Source organism: Lynx canadensis, chromosome E1, assembly GCF_007474595.2.
Source record: "Lynx canadensis isolate LIC74 chromosome E1, mLynCan4.pri.v2, whole genome shotgun sequence".
In the NCBI taxonomy this organism is placed as follows: Eukaryota; Metazoa; Chordata; class Mammalia; order Carnivora; family Felidae; genus Lynx; species Lynx canadensis.
Window position 1 is genome coordinate 59217649 of NC_044316.2, and position 20855 is coordinate 59238503.

General features: G+C 66.9%; 1 protein-coding gene across 3 annotated transcripts in view; it reads left to right on the forward strand.

Annotated features, from left to right (window-relative positions):
• The window catches only part of BAHCC1 (BAH domain and coiled-coil containing 1), a 33912-nt gene that overhangs the window by 6130 nt on the left and 6927 nt on the right, over window positions 1-20855 (forward strand). For 2 of the 3 annotated variants that reach the window (XM_032591129.1, XM_032591130.1), the window contains exons 2-14: window positions 4079-4201; window positions 7328-9091; window positions 9404-9512; window positions 9856-10061; window positions 10231-10389; window positions 10636-10823; window positions 10953-11289; window positions 12362-13189; window positions 16930-17129; window positions 17262-17398; window positions 17747-17875; window positions 19889-20006; window positions 20489-20780. In XM_032591129.1, the coding sequence (XP_032447020.1) occupies window positions 4079-4201; window positions 7328-9091; window positions 9404-9512; window positions 9856-10061; window positions 10231-10389; window positions 10636-10823; window positions 10953-11289; window positions 12362-13189; window positions 16930-17129; window positions 17262-17398; window positions 17747-17875; window positions 19889-20006; window positions 20489-20780 (4590 nt within the window). Of the gene's footprint in view, window positions 1-4078; window positions 4202-7327; window positions 9092-9403; window positions 9513-9855; window positions 10062-10230; window positions 10390-10635; window positions 11290-12361; window positions 13190-16929; window positions 17130-17261; window positions 17399-17746; window positions 17876-19888; window positions 20007-20488; window positions 20781-20855 lie in introns of all 3 variants that reach the window. The other variant, XM_032591128.1, reaches the window with a different exon arrangement.

Sequence of the window (20855 nt, forward strand, 5' to 3'; positions counted from 1 at the left end):
GTGAAAGGGGCGTCTCGTGGGAGGGAGCCGGCGTCCAGTCAGTGTCGGGCATTGGGCCGTGACCCCTAGCCTGGTACCTGTGGCAGAATCCTAAATGATAGCAGTGCGTCAGGGCCCCAGGAGCAGGGGCCATTTGCCCAGCCGTGTCCCTGGGTGTCTCTGTGGAGGTCATCGTGGGTGAAGTAAGTGTGGGATCCTTCAGGGCTGGAAGGGGGGGGGCTGCTGGGCTCCATCTGGGGGAACTTACCCCTGCTGATCCCCAGAGAGGGCCTGACCCAGAGGAGATGGGCTCTGATTGGCCAGATGGGCAGTTGAGCTGCTGGGAGCCCGCCCCGGGTGGCCAGTTGGGCCTAGTGGTCGTGTTGTGGGGAGCTGCCCTTGGGAGCTGATGCTGGGATCAGCTGGCAGCTACAACCTGAGGCTCGATGGCCGGTGAGAACTTTCCAGCGATTGGAGCCTCAGGATAGGGGAGGGAGTCACCCTCCAGGGAGACAACAGTGGCCCGGGGCACATGGGCGTCTGTTGTCGAAGGATCTTGTCCTGAGAGCCGGGCAGGACGTTGGCGGGGTGAAGGTGGTTGGAGCCTCCCAGAGTCTGCTGAGCGTGCTGCCTCTGTGTGGAGCTCTGTGGGCCTGGGCTGGGGCTCCCTGGCCTCCCCGCCAGAGAGCCCTGGTCCTCTGGTTGGCTGGCCACACGCCGCGGCCCCCCCCGCCCCAGACCTGGCCAGGAGCATGCCTGCCCTCCAGCCTCCCGAGAGACCCAAGAGCAGTCCCCAGCGGGCAGGATGCCCATTTCATCACACCCATCGGGTGATGGCCTTGACCCTCTAGGGTCCCCCATTTTCACTTATGTCGTGGGGTTGAGTGTCCTGGCAACTCACAGCCGCGGGCAGGGTGGACGGTGTCATCGGTGAGACATCCACTGAGGCCCGGGACCCCTCCCCAGAGCTCCATCAAGAGCCTCAAGAGCCTCCAGGGCCTGGAAGGCAGTGGGAGGCCAGGGACAGACCTGGGGCCCGGCTCCCCACCGTGGGCCGTTGCTTAACAGATTTGCCACCTGTCAATTAGCTCCCACCTCAAGGATTACGAGGGTCTGGAACGGGGTCCTGGACCACCATATTCCCTGCAGGAATGTGGGCTCCTGGGCATCCAGCCCCTGCCCCTCTCCCTGCACCCCGAGCCGTCCTGAGAACCACAGCCCCCGCCCTCTGCCGTGGCCCCGTCAAGGACCCACAGCGGCCCTGCCTCATGCCTTCTCATGACAGCTGCTGTGGTTTGTAAAATCAGCTTTCTTTTCTTCAGTTCAGAGAGGACGATCTCGGCGAAAAGAAAGGGACCTTTCTATGCTTGGCTGGGAGGCCCCCTCCACGTCCCCGTCTAGTCCCCCCACCCATGCCCCTTCTGCTGCTTTTTCCTTCTCCCCCAACTTCCTCCCCACAGCTCGAATCTCCCTGTGGGATCCCCGAGGGCAGGGCCTCAGGCAGCTGGAGGTGGGAGGGAGTCCCCTGCTCCCTGGCCTGGACTGCCACCAGCTCCGCTCAAAAGGAGAGGGGCTCGGACAGGCACCCTAACACCGAACACCCCCCCTCCGACCCAGGGCGCCGCAGGGAGGGGCTCCCCGCTCAGCCAGCGGACGCCACGGGTGGGCGGCAGGCCTAGACCTCCCGAGGGGTCACGGGGAGGCGGGGGTGTCCACGCCCGGGAAACGGGTTCTGGGAAGGAGGAATTTACAGACTTCTGTTTACCAAAACGAGGCCCCGTAAAACATTTAACAGCGGCCAATTAAAAGGGGACAGCTGCGGTGGCTTACCACCCTGGCCCCCGCCCGCGCGGCACACACAGGCCCCGGCCCCCCGCCCGCCGCCCCCGGCTGCTCCCGGCCCGTCCGGCTCTCAGCTTTTGTCAAGTCTCCCAGGAGCTGAGTTTAATCTAGGGAACAGCTGTTCCAGATGCGTCTCCCCACACAAACTAGGCCAGTTGGCCAGGCAGGAGGGGGCTAGGAGGGGACAGGCCGGGGCGGTGGCTGGCACCTTTCCCGAGCCCTCACATGTGCCTGGGGACGTGAGCCCTAAGCAGAGAGCCATCCAGGGACTTCTCCGGCCTCCAGATGGGGCTGCCGGGAACGTCCCTTGGGGACCGGGTTCCACAGCTCCACCTCCGAACCAAACTGCATCATCTGGGTCTGAGGGACCGAGCCCGCTGGGATCAGGGTGCAGGCCACCCCATTCGGGCTGGGGGATCCCAGACGGCCCCCATTTGGCGCCGACCACTTTCCATTCCAAGCTCTGCCCCTGCGGCTGCATTCTTACCTCTGAGCTGAGCTACGCAGCCTGACCCCCGGTGGCACAGCGCACCCCCCGCCCTGCCCCCAGCCTCAGGCCCGCCAGGGGGCTCCCGGGCCCCTGGTGCTCGCGGTGGGCTCCAGGGCTGACCCCCGCTGCCTCCACCGCCGCCCCCCGGCACTGAGATAGAGCCCCCACGCCGGCCTCCACACTCCACCCTCCGCCTCTGCGGCCTCTGTATCCAGGCAGACCCGCCTCAGGCCGGGAGTAATGCCCCAGGTCCTCTGAGGACGTGGGGGACTGGAGGCCTGTCCCGTGGTTCTGGCACCGCCCCTTCTGGAAAGGTGTTTCCCAGAAGATACTCCGTGGGGTGCTCAGCCACCAGCTGTTACAAAGAACGTTCCACTCGAACAGCAGAGGGCTTCTGTCGTAAATGGACTCAGGGAAGCAGTTAACGGGCAGGATGAAATGGGGCTCTCTGCCCCGGGACTCTTCATCCGGACTCCACTGTGACACTAGGAGGGGTGCTGGTGCCCGTTCCCCAGGCATGGGGCTCACGGCTCCCTTTTATCAAGGGCGACAGGCCACACACACCAGCCTGGGGGGCCAGCCTGCCCTCCCCGCCCAGGACTGCTGTCCGCAGGGCCCCACTCGAGCTCCTCCTTGTCCCTGTGGCCGCTGCTCCCCGGGGAAGACCCTGGATGGCTGTTCCCTCCTCACAGCCAAGGCCACCTTGAAGGGTGGGAAGGCGCTCCTGGGAGCTGATTACTCCTGGGACAACCACGGGGTGAGAGAAACTCCTACAGAGCACGTTCAGAGCGTCACCTCCAAGCAGGAGTCTTAGAGTAAGACTGTCTCCTGCCTGCCCCAGCTGTGGGCCCCCACCCCCGCCCCTCCCTGCTGGGCCACGAGGGGGAAGGACCAGCGGTGAGGAGCCCCAGTCAGGGTGGCTGGTGGCCCTGGACATCCAGCAGACACAGCTCCCCCAGGCTGTGCTTATGCCTGTCTGTCCTCGTCCCTTCTGGGGACAGGGTGTGCATCCCAGGTGGCAGGAGCCCCCAAGGTCCAAGGCCAACAGGTGGGGCCAGCTCCAGGGTATGGCTGGCGTTCCTGTGCTGGGTAGGGCCAGGCCCCAAGGACGGTTTAGGCCCCAGAGGGACGGAGAAGGGCCTGCCTGGCATGACTCAGACCCCAGGAGGGGTGTCAGGGCTGGGGGCCAGCTCCCTGTGTAGATCTCAGAGTGGAGGCCGGGCCGCTGGAGAACCCGCCATGCTGGCAGCCCCCGCAAAATGCGAGTCGGCACCCCCCGACGGCGCCAGCCCCAGGGTGTAGGCTGCCCTAGCACTTAGGTGCCCGTTGGACGGCGTGGGCCGAGGTGGCACCTGGCCCTGGCTGTCCTGGCTGGCAGTTCGGCCTGTGCAGCAAGGGCCTCCGTCCAGCATGTGTGTCCGCTGCGGCCCCGTCCTCCCAAGATGCCTCTCCGAGAGGAGCTTTTGTTGCCCTGCCTCAGAGCTCCCGCCGTGTGCTACTGGGGGAGGGACCGCAGGCGCCCTCTCCCATCTTCCTCTCTCCCAGCCCATCAGCAATTCAATTTGTGCCGCACCAGAGGGATGGTGTTAGTCGAGTCAGAGTTAATATGATGTATTGATGGGTTGATTTCCCACCGGCGGGCTGTATACCAGGCTCTGCGGGGCGCCGCTCCTGGGCCGCCCACCGCTTCTCCCCTCCCTGGGGTCAGGGCGCATGCGGGCCGGGGCCTCGGGGGTGCCTCTGCAGCCAGTGTCCTTGCTCCTCCAGCTCCAGGGTACCCCAGATTTTCGGGGAGTCTGGCATCCACCTTCCTACCCATGAGCCACTTGGATCACCATGGAAACAGCAATGTTCTCTATGGGCAACATCGTTTCTATGGAACCCAAAAAGGCAAGTGCTGGCTTGGGGCCTCGCTGGGGGTCTGGGGCGCAGGGCATCCGGGAGGGCGGGGCCGGGCGGGGCTGGGGGTTTCTGGGGTACCAGGTGAAGACGGCCAGCCTGGACAGACCCTCCTCTCCGGGTCTCAGGCCACGGCGGGGTAGGGACCGAGGACAGGGAGCCTGCTTCTCAGGCTCCCGGAGGATTTAAAGTCTCAGGACCATGGCCAAGAGGCAGGTCATGCGCTGGGGTTAGGTGCACACCCTGAAGACACAGCCATGCTGTCTGGACGTCTCCGGCTCCGGTGGAAGATTCCCAAACGACCGAAGCCCCTAAGGGGTGGTGCCTAGCCCCTCGGCACCTAGCCTTGACCTGCACACACGATTTCCCGATCCCCACCGCCCTGGGCAGCTCAGGGGGGAAGGATGCCATCGGGCGGGGGTGGGGGGGAGGAAGCCCCCAGAAGCCTGCACTTCCTGCCTCACCCAAGCTGCACACCAGGGCCTCAGGTCAGACAGAGGCTGCAGGCTGTGTTGGGGCATCAGTGTGCCCCAGCAGGCAGAGGAGGGGCTCTCATTCCATCAGCAGGAGGGGGCCCCCAGGAGGTGTCTCTGGAGAGGGGACACCGAGGTCAGGGCTTTGCTGATGAGAAGGCAGGGCTGACGGGACTGTGGGGAGGGTGTACGTGCACACGTGTGTACGTGCATGCGTGCCCTCTCGGGCGTGCACACGCACTCTCATGCAAAAGCCCAACCTCGAGGTCATGGATCCCATCAGGGAGCCCACAGGAGATGTGGCCACCGGGGGAGTGGCTGGGGCCCTCAGTGCCCTGTCTCCTAGATTTTTCCTGGATGGGATCACATCTCATTTGCATTTTAGGAAGGTTTCTCTGGGGTCGTGCCAGTAGATGGGCAGGGAGGCTGTTGGGTTCCTTACCATGTTTCAGATGACAAGTGATATGGACTTGAATTGGGTCATGGGGGTCCCACTGGGGATGTGGAGGGGACATGCAGGTCAAGAGGTCCTAGATGACCCCCATTCATGGCCAGGCTGCGGGAGGGGTGCACCTGTGGGGGAGCAGTTCAGAGGGGAGGGGTGAGTTCGTCTTCCACACAGAGGGACTTTCCCAGGGGTATCCAGGAGGTGGCTGGACACACATGGTGGGGGACAGGTTGAGCCAGCCCAGGGAGAGGGGCCAACCTGGGTGAGGACACACACAGCTCCGGGGATCCCAAGGAGCCCCAAGCCTGGGGCCCTCAGTGGAGGCAGAGGAGGGGACCACAAAGCACCCAGCAGGGTCTGGCTGATGGACAGGACACCGGGCTGGGCTTCAGGACCTTGCAGTTCAATCAGAGTGTGCTGAAGGGGGCCTCAGGGAAGGAAGGGAGGCCCCCAGCAAGGTGACCCCCAGTGAGGCAGTTTTGGGGTGGAGCCTATGGCCAGTGCTCATGTCCTCCTAGCCCTGCCCCAGTCCTTCCTCCCAACAAGCTTCCCACTCCCGGACATTGCTGTGTCTTGTGCCTTTGGGCCGGGCGGGGCAGCTGAGGTCCGGAAAGCTTTGGCCTTGACCCAGCCGAGGATGGGCTGGCTGGGATTGATTCGGACAAGGGTCGGCCTGTGCCAGGGCCAGGAAAGCCCGCCACCCCCTGCCCCAGGAGATGGGTAGGTGAGGGATGCTCCCCGGAAACCAAGTTTCCCGCATGTGGGGCCAGGTGCTCTGCTACCCAGCCAGAGGACAGCTCCCACCGGCCCCAGGCGGGGTCCCCCAAACTCCCATGCGTGCAGCCGTTTTGACAGCATTTGTCAGGGGCGACAGCCTGACCCGGTGACCCCGAGCCCAGAACTGCCCTTGCAGTAATGGGGCGCTCGTGGCCTCTCGGCTTTCAGTGCTGTGGTGGAGCCCCACCCAAGATGTTTTGGTTTCGGAAATCAAGCTAATTAGGTTTCACCCAGGCTACTCTTCCCCAGCGCCCCGCCCCCTGCCCCCCTCCCTGCCAGTTTTAATTAGCAGGAAATTGACAAGGAACTTATGTGCATGAGGACAGTTTTACAAGTTCCAAATGTTTCTCTGTTCCCCCTTGTCTGCCCCCTCGGGGTACCCCAGGTCCACAGAGACTGGAGCCCAGCTTTGGGAGCAGCGGGCGACCCCAGGGCCAGCCTGGGACCCACATAGAGAGCGTGGCCCCAGGCTGGAAGGGCTGGCCCAGGGCCCAGGCTGGACAGCAGGCCACGGCCGGCCCAGGGAGCTGGGGGTACACTGCCCCCTACTGCCCACCACCCACCGCCAGCCTCCATGGGCCCAGAGCTGTGGGGGCTGCCAGCTGCGCTCACTTCCTCTTCTCCCTTCAAAGCATCCCCGGATCCCCCGGCCTGAGGTGCCCACAGTTAACATGCAGAGAGGAGCTGGGGGCCTGCCAGGGTGTTCAGGAGGTAGGCGGGCGGGGTCCTCCGCCCCCAGCCCATCCTCAGTCTTGGCCTCACTTTCTCCTGGGTCTTAGCCCTTACAGGGGCCTAGTCAGAGACGGGCACTTCGCAGTCCACGGTGCACGGTCCCGCTTGCAGTGGCCGGGTGTCCGGGCACAGCCAGCGGTGTGGTGACCACATCACGCCACATGCTGTGTGCCACCGGCCACTTAGACAGCCCCGAACCGCGAGTCAGCGACCTCCCCTGCTTTTAAGGTTCTGATGGCCGATTGCGAGGCCCTGGCGTTGCCTGGGGCGGGGGAGATGCCTGTGGCCCCGTACCCCTCCCGGCTCTAATCCCTGTGGGCGCTGGGCCTGTGGGCGCCGGGCAGGGCAGGGGCCCCGGGCCATTTGCAGCTCCCACCTCCCGGGGGGCCGAACGCGAGTCAGAACCTTCCTAGGGAGAGGGAGTTAGTGTTTACCCGGGGACAGAACGACGATAAAGTTCTGGAGACGGACGGTGGTGGCGACTGCACGGCACCGTGAAGGTTCGCAGTGCCAGCCGACGGCGCACTTAAGCACGGTTAAAGGGGTGGACCCGACGTGAGGTCTCTTTTACAACTTTAAACCTTCTCAGAAGGTAACTGCCAGCAGGCGGTGGACAGGCTCCTGGAGCCTGTGTCTTGGGGAAGTCCCCCAGCCCTCCGGTGACCGCGCGGTTCTCTCGGCACGCAGATAACTTCTACCTGCGCAACCTGCCCCCCCAGCCCACCCTCCTGCCTGCCAACCACAACTTCCCCGGCGTGGCCCGAGCCGCCCCCGGCCACCCCATCAGCTCCTGTAGCCGCGACCGAGGCGAGGCCGGCCCCCTGCAGAAGGGTGCCAAGGAGTTCGACCGCTTCCTCATGGGCAGAGAGCTGGGCAGAGAGAAGGCCGGCAAGGCTGCGGAGGGCAAGGAGAGGCCGGCAGCGGGGGAGGAGGACGGCGGCAAGGAGCGGCACAAGCTCGTGCTGCCCATGCCGGCAGACGGCCACTGCAAGGACGGCGGCGGGGCGCCCCGGGGCGCCTGCGAGGGCCGCCCCAAGCACCTCGCCTCCTGCCTCCTCAACACCAAGGTGCTCAACGGCGAGACGGGCAAGGCCTCGCTGGCCAGCTGCGCGGGGGGCATGCTGGTGAGGCCCGGCGTGGGCGTCGCGGCCTCCGGACGCTGCACCAAGGAGGCGGCGGGCCCCGCAGAGCCCGGGCCGGCCTTCAGCGAGGGCCTGGAGAGGCGGCAGACGCGGTGCCAGGCCGCGTCCTACGCGGTGCCGTCTGGCCTGCCCGCCGGGCCGCCCCCGCCCCTCAGCACGGCCACCGGCTCCTTCCCCTGCTTGCAGCTGCACGCGGGCCCGGACGGGCTCTGCCCGCTGCAGGACAAAGTCCCCCGAGACCTGAAGGCCAGCGGGCCCACCTTCGTGCCTTCCGTGGGACACCTGGCCGACAAGAGCCGCCCCTTTCAGGCAGCCGAGGCCTGTGCGGTGGCAGGTGACGGCAAAGACCGGCACCTCGAGGGGGCCTTGGCCCCTGAACACGCTGTGCCCTATGGGGTCTCCTACGCTCACCTGAAGGCCGAGGGCAAGGCCGAGCGGCGGCCTGGGGGCTTCGAGGCGGCTCTCAACCCCCGGCTAAAGGGCCTGGAGTATCTCAACAGCACAGGCCCCGAGACCCCCTTCCCCGGGCTCCCCAAAGGTGGTCTGGACAAAAGTGGCTACTTCGAGCTGCCTGCCCACTCACAGGACTGTGCCCGGCCGAGTCACCAGGACCCGCTGGGTGGGAAGGTCGCCCAGGCCTGCTGCACTTTAGATAAGACCGCCAGCAAGGAGGCCCCCTCCGGTCCCCCTGGGGCCCAGAAGGTGGCCCGGATCCGGCATCAGCAGCACTTGGTGACCCCCGAGGTGGAGCCAGGGGGCAGTGGGGCCGAAGCCAAGCGCGCGTCCCTGGAACTGGCGTCTCTGGGCTATGGTGGGCCCCACCTACCCCCATGGAGCATCCAGTCGGGCCAGGGCACTGTCATGGCCATTGGCGAGGAGCATAAGGCTGGCACCTACCTGGACCCCTTTAGCGGCAGCCTGCAGCAGGCCGCACTCCTGCCCCAGGATCTGCCCGCCCCACCCGATGAGGTCTCGGCCATGAAGAACCTGCTCAAATACAGCAACCAAGCGCTGGTCGTCGGCCAGAAGGCACCCTTCGTGGGCCTGGGTGGCCTCAAGGCCAGCTGTGCCCAGCAGGATGTGAAGTTCCCCGCCTCCAAAGGCCCAGCCCAGGCCCCGGGCGAAGCAGAGAGGCCCGACTGTGCCCGAAGCCGGGAACACGACACCCCACACAGTGACGCGGAAGTGAGGCAGCCTCCCGTGGGCATCGCGGTGGCCTTGTCCCGGCAGAAGGACACGGTGAGCCGGCCCGAGACGGCCTACGGCACCAACACCGGGCGGCAGGGCCGGGCAGCCCCTGCGTTCAAAGGTAGGCCCCTGCGCAGGGAGGGAGACGGGGAGTGTGGCCGGCCTGCTCTCCTCTGCCCATCCGGAGCTCACAAAGGGCGGGCCCTGGACTCACCCGCCGTCCCCGCCCCACGTCTTCGGTCCCGTCCCTCGCTGGGCTGACCGGCCCGCCCCCATCCCTCGAAGCCACCACTCCCCACACCTGCCTTCGGCAGAACCCCCGAGGCCCATGGGGCGGGAGACCCTCCCTCGGTTTGTCACCCCCTTGCCCTGCTTGCTTTAGCCTCTGGCTCTCCGGCCGCCCGAGCCCCTGTCCCTTCTGCCATGTCCGCAGCAGGAGCTGGGCCCCGCTCCACCCACGTGCTGGACCTGGAGGCTGAGGAAGAAAGGGCACGCCTGTCCGAGGACCGCCTGGGGCTCGCCGGCCGGGAGCTCCTGCTTCAGTGAGAACAGGGCTTCAGCTGCCGCGGGGGCGGGGGGGGGGGGGGGGGGGGAGGGGGTCAGGCTTTGTGGCCTGATTCGGGCGGGTCTGCCTATCCCCACCCCGGGTTTGCTGGGGTTTCTGCCCGTGTCGAGGGGAGCTCTGCGAACTTTTCCCTCTGCTGTCGGGGCCGCTGTGGGGGAGGAGGCCCCCAATACTGAGGCCCGCCCTATCCTGTGGTGTACCTGGGACCTTCTGAGCCTCACTCCCTCCTCCAAGGTTGATGTCCACAGGATGGGGTGGAGGAGGTTGGGTAGGTGGCCAGGCGGTTGGGCTGAGCCCCCTCCACCCTCGGTGATGCACAGGGACAAGGACCGCCTGGAGTTCTCCCGGATCCACCCGCCCGGCGGCTGCCCCGGAGACCTGGCCCCTCATCTCATGATCGCCAGCGGCTCCTCGCTGCAGAACAGCCAGCTGGGCGGGGACCCAGCCCCCCACCCCCACCCCGCCCACCCCCCGTGGCTGCCCCGCACCCGCAGCCCCTCTTTGTGGATGGGGGGGCATTCCTACGGTCAGTGCTCCCAGGGCAGGTGGCGGGGGGGTGGGAGGGACAGCCAGGATGCCTGGGGCGGGGCATGCGTCCTGACCGGGCTGGACGGTCCTCAGCCTGGTGTGGGAGGCCCGAGAGTGTCAGGACCCGGTGCTGCACGCGCCCTGGTGACCGGGCCTTGTCTCCCCAGGCCTCGGGCACCCCGCCCTGCACCAGAACTTGCCCCCCGGCTTCGCCGCCTCTGTGCCCGGCTCCATACCCTCCGTCTTCCCCCTCTCCCAGGACAGCCCTGCACAGCTCGTCATTCTGCCCTCGGAGCCCACGCCCCACACAGCCCCCCACGCGCTTGGTAAGAGCCTCCCGGGCCGGCTGTTGGTATGGGGAGGGGGGTGTGGGAAATGGGTCTGGAGAAGGGAGCAGCCCACACGGCCGTGGGGACAGTGAGGTGGGGCCGCCCGCCCGTGGCCCAGGCCCAGGAAGCAGGCGCGAGGTAAGTGAGGGGCGGGGAAGGGGCCGGCTCAGGGGGCTGGGGCCACGGGGCGCAGGGCCCCGTCCTGGCCCGTCTGTCTGATGGTTCCTCTGGCCCTGCCCACAGCTGACGTCATGGACCAGGCCTCACTGTGGCCCCCCATGTATGGGGGCCGGGGCCCCGCCTCCCACGTGCAGCACCCCGGCCAGCTCCCCGTGTACTCGCGGTCCCAGCTCCTGCGCCAGCAAGAGCTCTATGCCCTACAGCAGCAGCAGCAGCAGCAGCAGCAGCAGCAGAGGGCTGCGCCCGTCCAGGTACCTGCCCCAGGCCACACCCAGCGGGGACCCAGGGCTCCTTCCTCCCTCTCTGCTCCAGGCCTCCCCACCCCCCAACGCCCTGAGCAGGGGGTCGAGCCGGCTGAGCCTCTCCCTCCCCCCCAACAGCGGAAGCCCGAGGACCACCACCTGGAGCAGGAAGAGCCCACCCAGGAGAAGACCCTGAAGTCCACCCACAAGCCAGTTGCCTTAACCCCCACAGCCAAGGGCACCCCCTCACCTGCCACCATAGGCCCTGCCAAGCTGTCCCCTTGCTGCCACTCGCCTACCCCGAAGCCCCCTGCCAGCTGCCCCACACCGCCACCGCCACCGCGTCCCGGAGCCTCGTGCACTTTATCCGTCCGCCCCTCGGGCAGCCCCGGGCCCGGCTCCAAGCTGCCCAGCTCCGAGGACAAGAGTGGGGAGGGCCGGCGGTCCGGAGCCGACCTGAGCGCGTTGGAACCAGGTGAGAGTGGGCAGCGCTGGGCTGACCTTGGCCCGCCCCCTTCCACTCGGAGGCTTTTCTCCACTTCCGGGCGGGCAGAGCTGAACTGAGGGGGCTGCCTGGTTTGGCACCTGCAAAGGCCTTCCAGGAAGGGCCCAGGGTGCTTGCTGTTCCTTGTCCTTCCCCGTCCACAATCGTGGATGACCCATGCGGCGAGCACTGAGGGACCCCACCACCTCCTCCCCAGTTCCTGGCAGACGGGGCGGGATGAGGGCCGGGCTCAGCTGACCGGCAGTGGGGGCTACGGACAGTGAAGTGCCTGGCCTGCTGGGGCCGGTGGCAGGACCTGGGCACAGCCGCGGGACCGGCTCCCGTCCCTGGCTCCGGGTCTCGGCGAAGCGGGGCGAGGGAGCTCCTCCTGGAGCCGTCTGGGGCCCTGCCGCCCACCGCCCGCCCGCCGCGCCCCTTGGCTCTCGCTGTCCCGGAACGAGGCCCCACGTTGACGCGGCAAACCCGTGTGGCGAACATAAAACCCGCCCCCGTCCCACAATAAGGAGACTGAGCCAACAGAAGTTGTGTTTTTGTTTTTTGGGGGTTTGGGTTTTGGGGTGGGGAGTGTTGCTAGCATTTTTCCTCTTAGTTTTTTTTTTTTTTTTTTTTTTTAATGCAGTTAATGGGGCATGCCTCCGACAGGCTGCCGGCTCGTTCTGGTTCTGAGAAAGCCTGGTCCAAGTATCTTGTTTTAAACCACCCCCCTTCTGGTTAGCCACCGCACGCCGTGCCCCAGAGGGCCCCTGCACACCCCTGTGGACCCCTGGGGCCACGGCAGGAGCTGAGGTGGTCACAGTCGTCTGGCCAGGGAGAGCGTCCTGGGCTGGGCTGGGGGCGCTGGCTCCAGGGACCTCCTCTCCTGCCCTCAGGTGCTCCCTCAGTGTAACGTGTTCCCTGTCCTCATCTCACCTGTTTCGAAGGCAGAGGGCAGGCTGGAGACCCTCCCTCCCAGGTGGCAGTCGGGGATTTGAGGCCACCCTCTTGGCACAGGGCCACCCGTGCCCCCAGCTGCCCTCTCCTGACAACACTCCCTCTTTCGCAGACCTGCCTCCCGGATACACGTGCCCTGTGGCCAGCTCGGGCTTCTCCCTGTCCCCCAGCGTGCACTCTCCTGACCTCTCGGACCCCAAAACTATGCAAACTGCAGCTCCCAGGGTCCAGCCTGAGCCAGCGAGGACGTTACTACCCGGGGAGCTGCCCCCCCGAAGCCCCCAGAGCCCACAGGAGCCGGGGTTGCCCTTGGGGGCCAGGGAGGCCACCCAGGACCTTGCCGCCACCCCCCACCCTGCCGAGCGGGGACCCTTGGGGAAGGCAGCAGACCTCAGCCCACTGGAGGGGCTTCGAGAACTGCGATGTGGGGCCCTCCTCGAGGGAGGGGGCCCCGAGGCCATCGGCCAGGCTCATTCTACTCAGGGAGGGGCTGCAGAGGAGGGGGCCGCGGTGGAGAGAGGCACGGAGGTGGGGCCAGGGCCTTCATCGGGGGCCAGCGCCCCGGCCCCGCAGCAGCCGAAGAGTCCAGGTGCCCTCAGTGAGGCCGGGCCGGGCAATTGGCAGGCCCCCAGGGAAGCAAAGCCGGAAGAGGGGGCTGAGTATCAGGAGGTCGAGCTGCAGGAGGAGGAGGGCCGGGGGCCAGCTTCCAAGAACAGCCACCTGCCCAGGGCACTCCCGGGCCTGGACGCCCTGGTGGCCGCCACCATCGACCTGGGGGACCTGCCAGGTGTCAGCCCGCCGGACCCACAGCTTGCCGCTGCCCCGGGGCCCCCACGCACAGCCCCCTCGCCCTGTAGCTCAGGGATTCATGGAATTGCCCTGCTCAGCGAGCTGGCCGACCTGGAGATCCAGCAGCAAAGGAGGGAGCCCACCTTGCGAGGTAAGCACCACCCTGCGAACGCTCTGGAAGCTGGACCCTCGGGGCCAGGACTGCACGCTGACCGTGGTTTCAGAAGGACAGAGTCTGGGTCAGCATGCCCCGTGTATGTTGCAGTGTCCACAGCGCCCCATGGGGGCCTTACAGTCGTCCCCATACGCTGTCCCCCGGTCACATTACGAGGAAGCCAAGACCCTCGGGGGATGAGGTGGCTGAACTGGGGCCTTGCCTCCGGGAAGGCAGAGGAAAGCCTGTGTGGCTCCTGGCCCGAGGCCTGCCAGGTCTCCGCTTAGGACGCACCGCACCGGCTGTTGCCTCCCAGGCCCAGGGGGAGTGGTCCAAGACTCACCACGTGTCCCCCGCAATATCACCAGGGCCGGAGTGCCGGTCCTTCCTGTCCCGGGGCTGAATGCAGGTTGAGATGCTTCTGGGCTCCCGGCCCCAGAGGGGCCCCAGGGTGCGGGCACAGGGCCTGGTGCCACCCCATGGTGAGCCCTGGACTGGAGCCCATGGGGACCCCACACAGGCCAGCCGGGGCAGTCGCCCCAGAGGGGCCCCCTGAGGAAACCCTCGCGCGGGAGCACCCCCAGCCAGGCATCGTGCGCGCCGATATTTATAGACAGAGCCCAACAGAGTTCTCTCAGCTTGCCCACTTGTTTTCCTGACGCATAAAGCGCTCTGCTGCCAGCCACAGGCGCCTTTTGTGCTCTTTGGAGATAAAGCAAATGTTCTCGTAAAGTTAATTTCCCCAGAGGCCTCTGTGTCACTCCTCCTGCCCACCTAGACGGGCCCACCGCTGTGCCGAGGGCAGTTTGCTGGGGAGCACCCACCGTGGACTCCCAGCTGGACCCCAAGAGGGCCTAAGTTAGGGCTCCGGGCTGTAGGGTGAGGGGGGGAGCCCCGGGCCGGGCCCGGGCTGCCCAGACCCACCACGTGAGCGTGGCTGGCACGAAAGTGCCGAGCGGATGCCGGGCCCAGTGTGTGTGGCCACCCAGTCTGTGCATGTGAATGCCTGCTGGACCGCGGCCCATTCATTGAAAGAACGCTCACGTGGAGACCACGTGAGTCCCCTGTGGGCGTTGCAACTGCAGCCCAGGCCAGGCGCCTCAGTCGCTGGGGTGTGTGGACCGAGGAAGATGCGTGGCCAGGTCGCCACTCCACCCGCCCCTCCTGGAGCCCCCAGGCCCTCACCCTCCTCTCCTGGAACCCCCAGGCCCCCACCTTCCCCTCCTGGAGCACTCAGGCCCCCACCCTCCCTTCCTGGAACCCCCAGACCCCCACCCTCCCCTCCTGGAGCACTCAGGCCCCCACCCTCCCCTCCTGGAACCCCCCGGCCCTCACCCTCCCCTCCTGGAACCCCCAGGCCCCCACCCTCTCCTCCTGGAGCACTCAGGCCCCCACCCTCCCCTCCTGGAACCACCAGGCCCCCACCCTCCCCTTTTGGAGCACCCAGGCCCCATCCTGTCCTCTGTCCCAGTTAACTGGCCAGTCTGTGCACTCTCAGATCCAGAGCTGTTCCCTATGAGCACAATGACCGCCTTGCCTGAAATGAATTAGGAGATTGGCTGTGATCTCAGATGAGCAGCAAGATTCACAGAGGGAGAAAGCGGGAGAAGTATGTCCCAGAAGCAGGGGTCCCGAGGGACAGCAGAGCCTCCTGTCCCTTCCTCCCCAGAAGGGACCCCCTGAACCCCCTCCAGGCCGGGCACGGGATTTGGTGGAAGGCCCCTGGGAAGCAGGGACGAGGAGGTTGGCAGGTTTGCAGCCGAGTTGTGGTGGGGCAGGAGTTCAAACCCCAGGCCATTTGCTCATGGGCAACCTCACCGACCTGGGTGCTCAGAGCCCCTCAGCCCCACCCAGAAGACCTCAGCTGCAGGACCCTTGGCCTGCCCCCACCTGGGCTCAAGTTGGGGGGGGGGGGCTCAGTGGGGGCACTGCCTGGCCCTCAGACCTCCGCACCAGATGCAGGGACTTGAGCCCCAGACTGAGCCCTGGGGTGGGAGAAGGGCGGGGAGTCAGACCCTGTGTCTGCCTGGTCTTGGATGGGAGGTCTGTACCCAGGAGCCCAGCTCTGAGACACCAGAACATCCCGCCCTTGGAGAGCCACCTGAGCCTCCCTTCCACCCTGGATGTTTGGGGAGCCCAGGCCCTGTCCGTCCCCGAGTGTGGATGCCCCTTTTTTCCTGAGTGAGCCTGAGATCCAGGTCTGCAAAGCTGCGGCTTGTCTGGGTAGCCTGGCCCCAGGCCCTTCCAGGGACAGGAGTTAGAGACACTCCAGGGCATGGGGTGGGGCTGTCTCTCTCTCCACAGCCCCCAGGGCTGCAGAGCTTTGCAGGGTGTTGTTTGAAGCCAAGAAAAGCCCTCCCCGCCTCGTCTCCAACCCCCCCCCCCCCCCCCCCCCCCCCCCAGGCTCACCCACGCGATTGTACCGGCTCAGCAGGCTCAGCCTGAGGACCGGGGCCGGGCCGGCCGGGCAGGGGAGCAAAGGAGCTTCCTGCTGACCACAGTGACCCCAACAGATAGGACACCGTGTGGGACTTGTCGCTGAAGTAGGGCTTCCGGACAGCCCTGCCCTGGCTTCTAGAGGGAAGAGCAGTCCACGCCCTGGGAGGAGAGAGCCCCTTAGCCTCCCGCTCCGGGGCCGCCCAACACAGCCTCCTGTGGCCTCAGCTCAGAACCGGCGTCCAGAAGTTTCAGCTCCTGGCACCCGCCTCGCCGCCTTGTCCCACCCTGATGGCCGCGTCCCCCCTTTGCGGTTAACGAGTATTTCGCAGGGAGGTGCTTGGAAGCAGTTCTCCCTGCCTCTTCACACATTCTCTCCGTGCATTTTACCTGTTTGTGGCAGGGCGACTCGCGGATTCTTACTCTCTTTGGTCGGTTGTAATCTGCACTCTCACTATTTAACCGGAGGATTGGAGCTGTGTCAGATTCGGCCCCTGCAGCTGGCCCATGGGCCCGCCTCCTGTGTTCCTGGCTCACCACACACCGCCCCTGCCCCTGGAAACAGCCATTTCTCCCAGGAGCCAGGCTCCTTTCCTGGGAGGTGGAATTAGAAGCCACGCTCAGGGTGTTAGATGTGCTCATTGCCACTGGGGTATCGCGGCTCCCCGGCCACCTCGGAGGAGCTGTATGTCCTGTAGGTCCTGAAAAGCACAACTGCCCGTGGACGGCTTTAGCCCCAGCAGCCGTCTGACCCCGCAGGGCTCCCCCTGGCCGGCTCCCCTTCCCTGGCTGTGGCTCCTCGTGGGAACAGCCTGCCCACGGGGACCCGACTCCCCACCTCCGCCGCCACCCTGCCCCGTCCCGAGTCTCCGCTCCAGGCCTCACCCCTGGATGGACGCTGCCCTCCACTGGCTCAGCTCGGACCCTGCACTGGGCCGTTCCTCTCACCCCACTCTTCATGAATCTGGGAGGGGCAGGAAACGCACGGGCACTTTCTGTTGAGGCCGAATAAGCCACAAGCCTCTATCGGATGGATTGGGCGCTTCCCCAACTGGCCTGGCCCACGGTAGCCAGGGGGGACTTGTCCTCTCCCCGGAGCTGAGGCAGGGCGCTCGGTGCCTGACCCTGTGCCCATCTCGCTGTTTCCCACCACCTCACCCTGGTCCTTGGTCCTCGTGGCTGGGGGAGCCGGGCAGCCTGGAGGGTCTGGGCCATACCAAGATGCAGGCGGACAAGAGACCCTGTGAGGGGCGGTACGTGCCCGCCTGCCGCACACACACTGACCCTCGTGTCCCCCGCAGAGGAAAAGGACGTGCTGGCATTCGACCTGCAGCGCCTGGCCACGCTGGCCTCAGCCTGGTCCCTGGCGGAGGCCGCTAGCCTGGACAGCCCCTCCTCCTCTGCCCAGCCCCCCGCCGCCGACCCCTGCAGGGCTCCCACACTCACCCCCCGCATGCAGATTCTGCAACGGAAGGACACCTGGACCCCCAAGACCAAGCCTGTGAGTGGGGGGGAGGGGGGGCCCGGTCGCCCCCGGTGCTACAACCCAAGGGGCACCCCGAGCACCCCCGCCGGCCGCCCCCGCCGTGGGGCGTCGCCTGGGCTCACAGGCCCCTGCGCCCCTGCCCACCAGGTCTGCCCCCTGAAGGCCGCCATCGACCGGCTGGACACGCAGGAGGTGGAGATGCGCGTCCAGCTGGCAGAGCTGCAGCGGCGCTACAAGGAGAAGCAGCGGGAGCTGGCTCGCCTCCAGCGCAGACACGACCACGAGTAGGGCCCCGGGCGGCAGCCGGGCGGGGCGTGCGCGGCAGGGGCCGGGTGGGGGGGCCCCCCCCGCTGTGCAGGCCCGGGACCACCACCTCCTCGGGGTCAGGGAGCCACCCCACGCACGCCACGCCCGGGCTGAGCTGGGCTGGAGGCTGGCGTCCAGGATGGCCCCCGGAGGCCGTGGGAGGAAGGCTGGCGCGTTGGGCCATGTGAGGGCCCAGCTCCCCGAGTGTCGGGGGGGCCTGCCCTGCCCCTGCAGCCCTCCAAGGCCAGTGCCCTCTGCTGAACCCCTGTCAGGGGGGCCAGGGTGGGTGCAAGCCTCTGAGCACCCCCCACCCCCGTGGCCTGCAGGAGAGAGGAGAGCTCGCGCAGCCCCGCGAGGCGCGGGCCCGGCCGGCCGAGGAAGCGCAAGTACCCCAGCTTGCTGCCCGCCCTGCGTCCTGGGGGCCAGCTCCCCAGGGGCGACGGCAAGAAAGTCAAGTAAGTCCCGGTGCGTGGGCCGCCGTGGGGTGCCCCGGGCTGGGGGTGCGTGTGGCGGGGCTGGGGTGGGCCCAGGGTGCCCTCGACGCCCCTGTCCGCACGCTGCTGGCCCTCCCCCCTCTTCAAGCTCCCGTGAGGACCCAGCTCCCCTCTCCCAGAGCTGTAGCCACGGACAGAGCCCGCTGCAGACCTCTCCCCTTCCCTCTGCCCCACGCTGGGCCCGGCGCGTGGCCACACCAGGTCCACACACCTGGCCGTGGCATCACCCCTGCCCGCGCCCGGCCCCCTCGGGTGCCAGGCGGCGTTGCGGAAAAGCCTCTCTGCCTGCACCGTGTAACGCCGTTGGTCACGCTGCGGTGCTGCGCACGCTGTCGGCGCAGTGTTATTATCCATTACCCGCCCGGCGCACTCGTTGGCACGCTCCCGGGCCGGGCATAATTGTCCTTCCCGGCTACAAATTGCCTCTCCCGGCAGACCTATTTGCATAAATCCAACGAGCTGCTCCAAACGCGATTGGCGAGCCTGCGTGCGCGCTGCATCAATCCTGATGATTTGGTAATAATAGTTAAATCGGCACTAAATGGTTCCTTCAATTAAGACAGAGGCAAAAAATTAATCTCAGGGCTTTATGTCACAAAACATTAGCAAATGCAGAGAAGGTTACAGGGAGGGGGGTTCGCATCGCCTGCGGGCGGTGGCGGGGATAGGCCATATGGCTGGGGGGGGGGGGCGTCTCCCCGAGCTGCCCCTCCCCCCGCTGCCCAGGTGTCCCCAGCCAGGGGACGCCCAGGCTCTCCCTTTGAGAACCAGCCAGTGCTGTCGGGGCCTCTGGCCAAGGTAGGGCCCACCGAGGCCGGAGTCTGGCCAGTGGCTGCGTCAGGGAGTCCTGGCGAGGCTGCCCCGAGCTGCCCTCAGGCCCCCGGCCCCGGAAACCCCGGCCTGGTACTTGGCATTACAACACTTCCTCCACCGACCCTCGAAGCCCGGCCCTGGCTGGAGGGTAGTAGCCTCAGGACAAGGAAGGACGCACAGTCCAGGGCCCTCCCTCCTCAAGGATCCGGCTCCCTCCTGAATCCCGGGCTCTCCCCCGCTGCGGGCCGTGCCCTGCGGTGGTGGCCAACAGCTGGGACCAGGCAGGAAGTGGAAGGTTGGGGGGTGTGGGGGGTGGGGGCAGCCTCACTGCACAGCCGACTTCCTGCCTGGTCCCCTCTCTTGGCGGGAAGGTGAAAGGTGATGTCTGTCCCCACAAAGCCAGGGTTCTCAGGCTCTGTCTGTGACTCATTTTCATTAACACCATGTGAGTGGGGGAGGGGGCAGGTGACAGGCCCAGCCCCACACCTGTGGGACATGGGGAAACCGAGACTTGGTGTCCGTAGACTCCCAGGCCCCGCCCCCCGGGATGTGGGTGCTGGGGTTCAGGCTCCCCTCCCTCAAGAACTGGGATTAAGAGCAGGTGTCTGAGCCCAGCAGTCAGGGTCCCAGGAGGCTGGGAGGCAGACCCTGGACAGGAGTGTCTCTGGCCACTGTGCCCCGACCTCTTTCTGGCAGTGGCGGAGAGGGAGGCAGGGGACCCCATTCTCAGGAGCCTCTCTAACACCGTCCTTGTTCCAAACCGTGGTGGCCGCTGGCCTTGGCACTCACCGAGGGCCAGTCCCGGGACCGGGACCGACCTCCCCCACCCTTGCAGAGAGCCGTAATGGTTCCCGTCCCTGTTTCCCAGGTGTGAAGACTGAGGCCACAGCTGGGACACACAGTGGTCCAGCTGGCCACAGAGCCCTGGCCCCTGAGCTTTAGGCCGCCCCTCTCTGGTCAGCGAGAGGACCGGCCGGCAGGCAGGCGGCTGGGGCTCAGCACTGGCTTGGCCTCCGGGCCGCCTGGCAGCACGGCGCGTGCTCCAAGGAGCCCGGCACAGGAGCGCAGCCTCGTTCGGGAAAGGGCAGAGCGAGGACGGGGCCAGGGTGCCGAGGCGTGCCTGCAGCTGGCCCATGCCCACCTGCGCCCCCATGCCCCCAGGGCGGTGCGGTCCAGCCTGAGCCTGCTGTGTGCTGAGCTGCGGGGTGGCGAGGAGCCTGCGAGGAAGCAAAGCCGACTGGAGAGCAGCGTCTACGTGGGCCTGCAGCCGGCCTCTGCGGTGAGCACTGCAGCGGCCTCGCCCTGGGCGCTGGGGCTCGGTGAGCCTCACGGCAGAGGCCGGCCCTGGGCCTGCAGGTGTGACTGGGGCTGGCGATGCTCACTCCAGCAGAAAGAAAAAGTGCACGGTGTTATAGGTCACGGAGTCTTCAGCAGTGAACCCAATGTCAGGTGCACCCCGTGTGCAGTGGGTGGCCTGGAGGCAGCTGTCACCCCACCTGAGCATGTTGTCACCTTGCCCGGCCCTCCCAGAACAGACACCCGGGCCCTCGACGTCCGTCCCCCAAGCTCAAGTAGGGTGGGCGGTCTGGGAGGTGCCGTGGAGCGGGGGATAGGGGTGCTGGGCTCCAGTGGCCGAGCCCCGTGCCCCCTGGGCCCCTTCAGAGGACGGGGGCCGAGGAAGTGCCACTCGTGAGCCGGGGCTGGCAGAGGGCAGGCTGAAGGCCGCAGGGCTGAGCGCAGCCACCGCCTTCCCGTTCACAGGAAAAGGTCCGGTGCAAGAGAAGCAGCGGTCAGGGCGAGCTGGCGTCTGCCGTGGCCCACAAGGTGGCCCAGCTGAAGCCGAAAGTGAAGGGCAAGGGGCTGCCTGCCGGCCTCAGCCCCTTCAGGCGGAAGGAGGCCGCCCCAGGGGGACGCATCCGGAAGAAGCTGTCCAGAGCCAAGAGCACCAAGGTGCCGGGGGCCGCCCGGCACACGCAGCCGGATGGCGGTGGCGGCAGCAGGGAGACGCCCAAGTTCCCAGCCCGGTCGGCGGTGGCCCCGGCACACGAGGCAGGCGAGTGGGTCCGAGGGCCGCAGCCGGGACCGCCGGGCCCAGACGGCCATCAGAGCCAGGTGGCGGCTTGTGGAG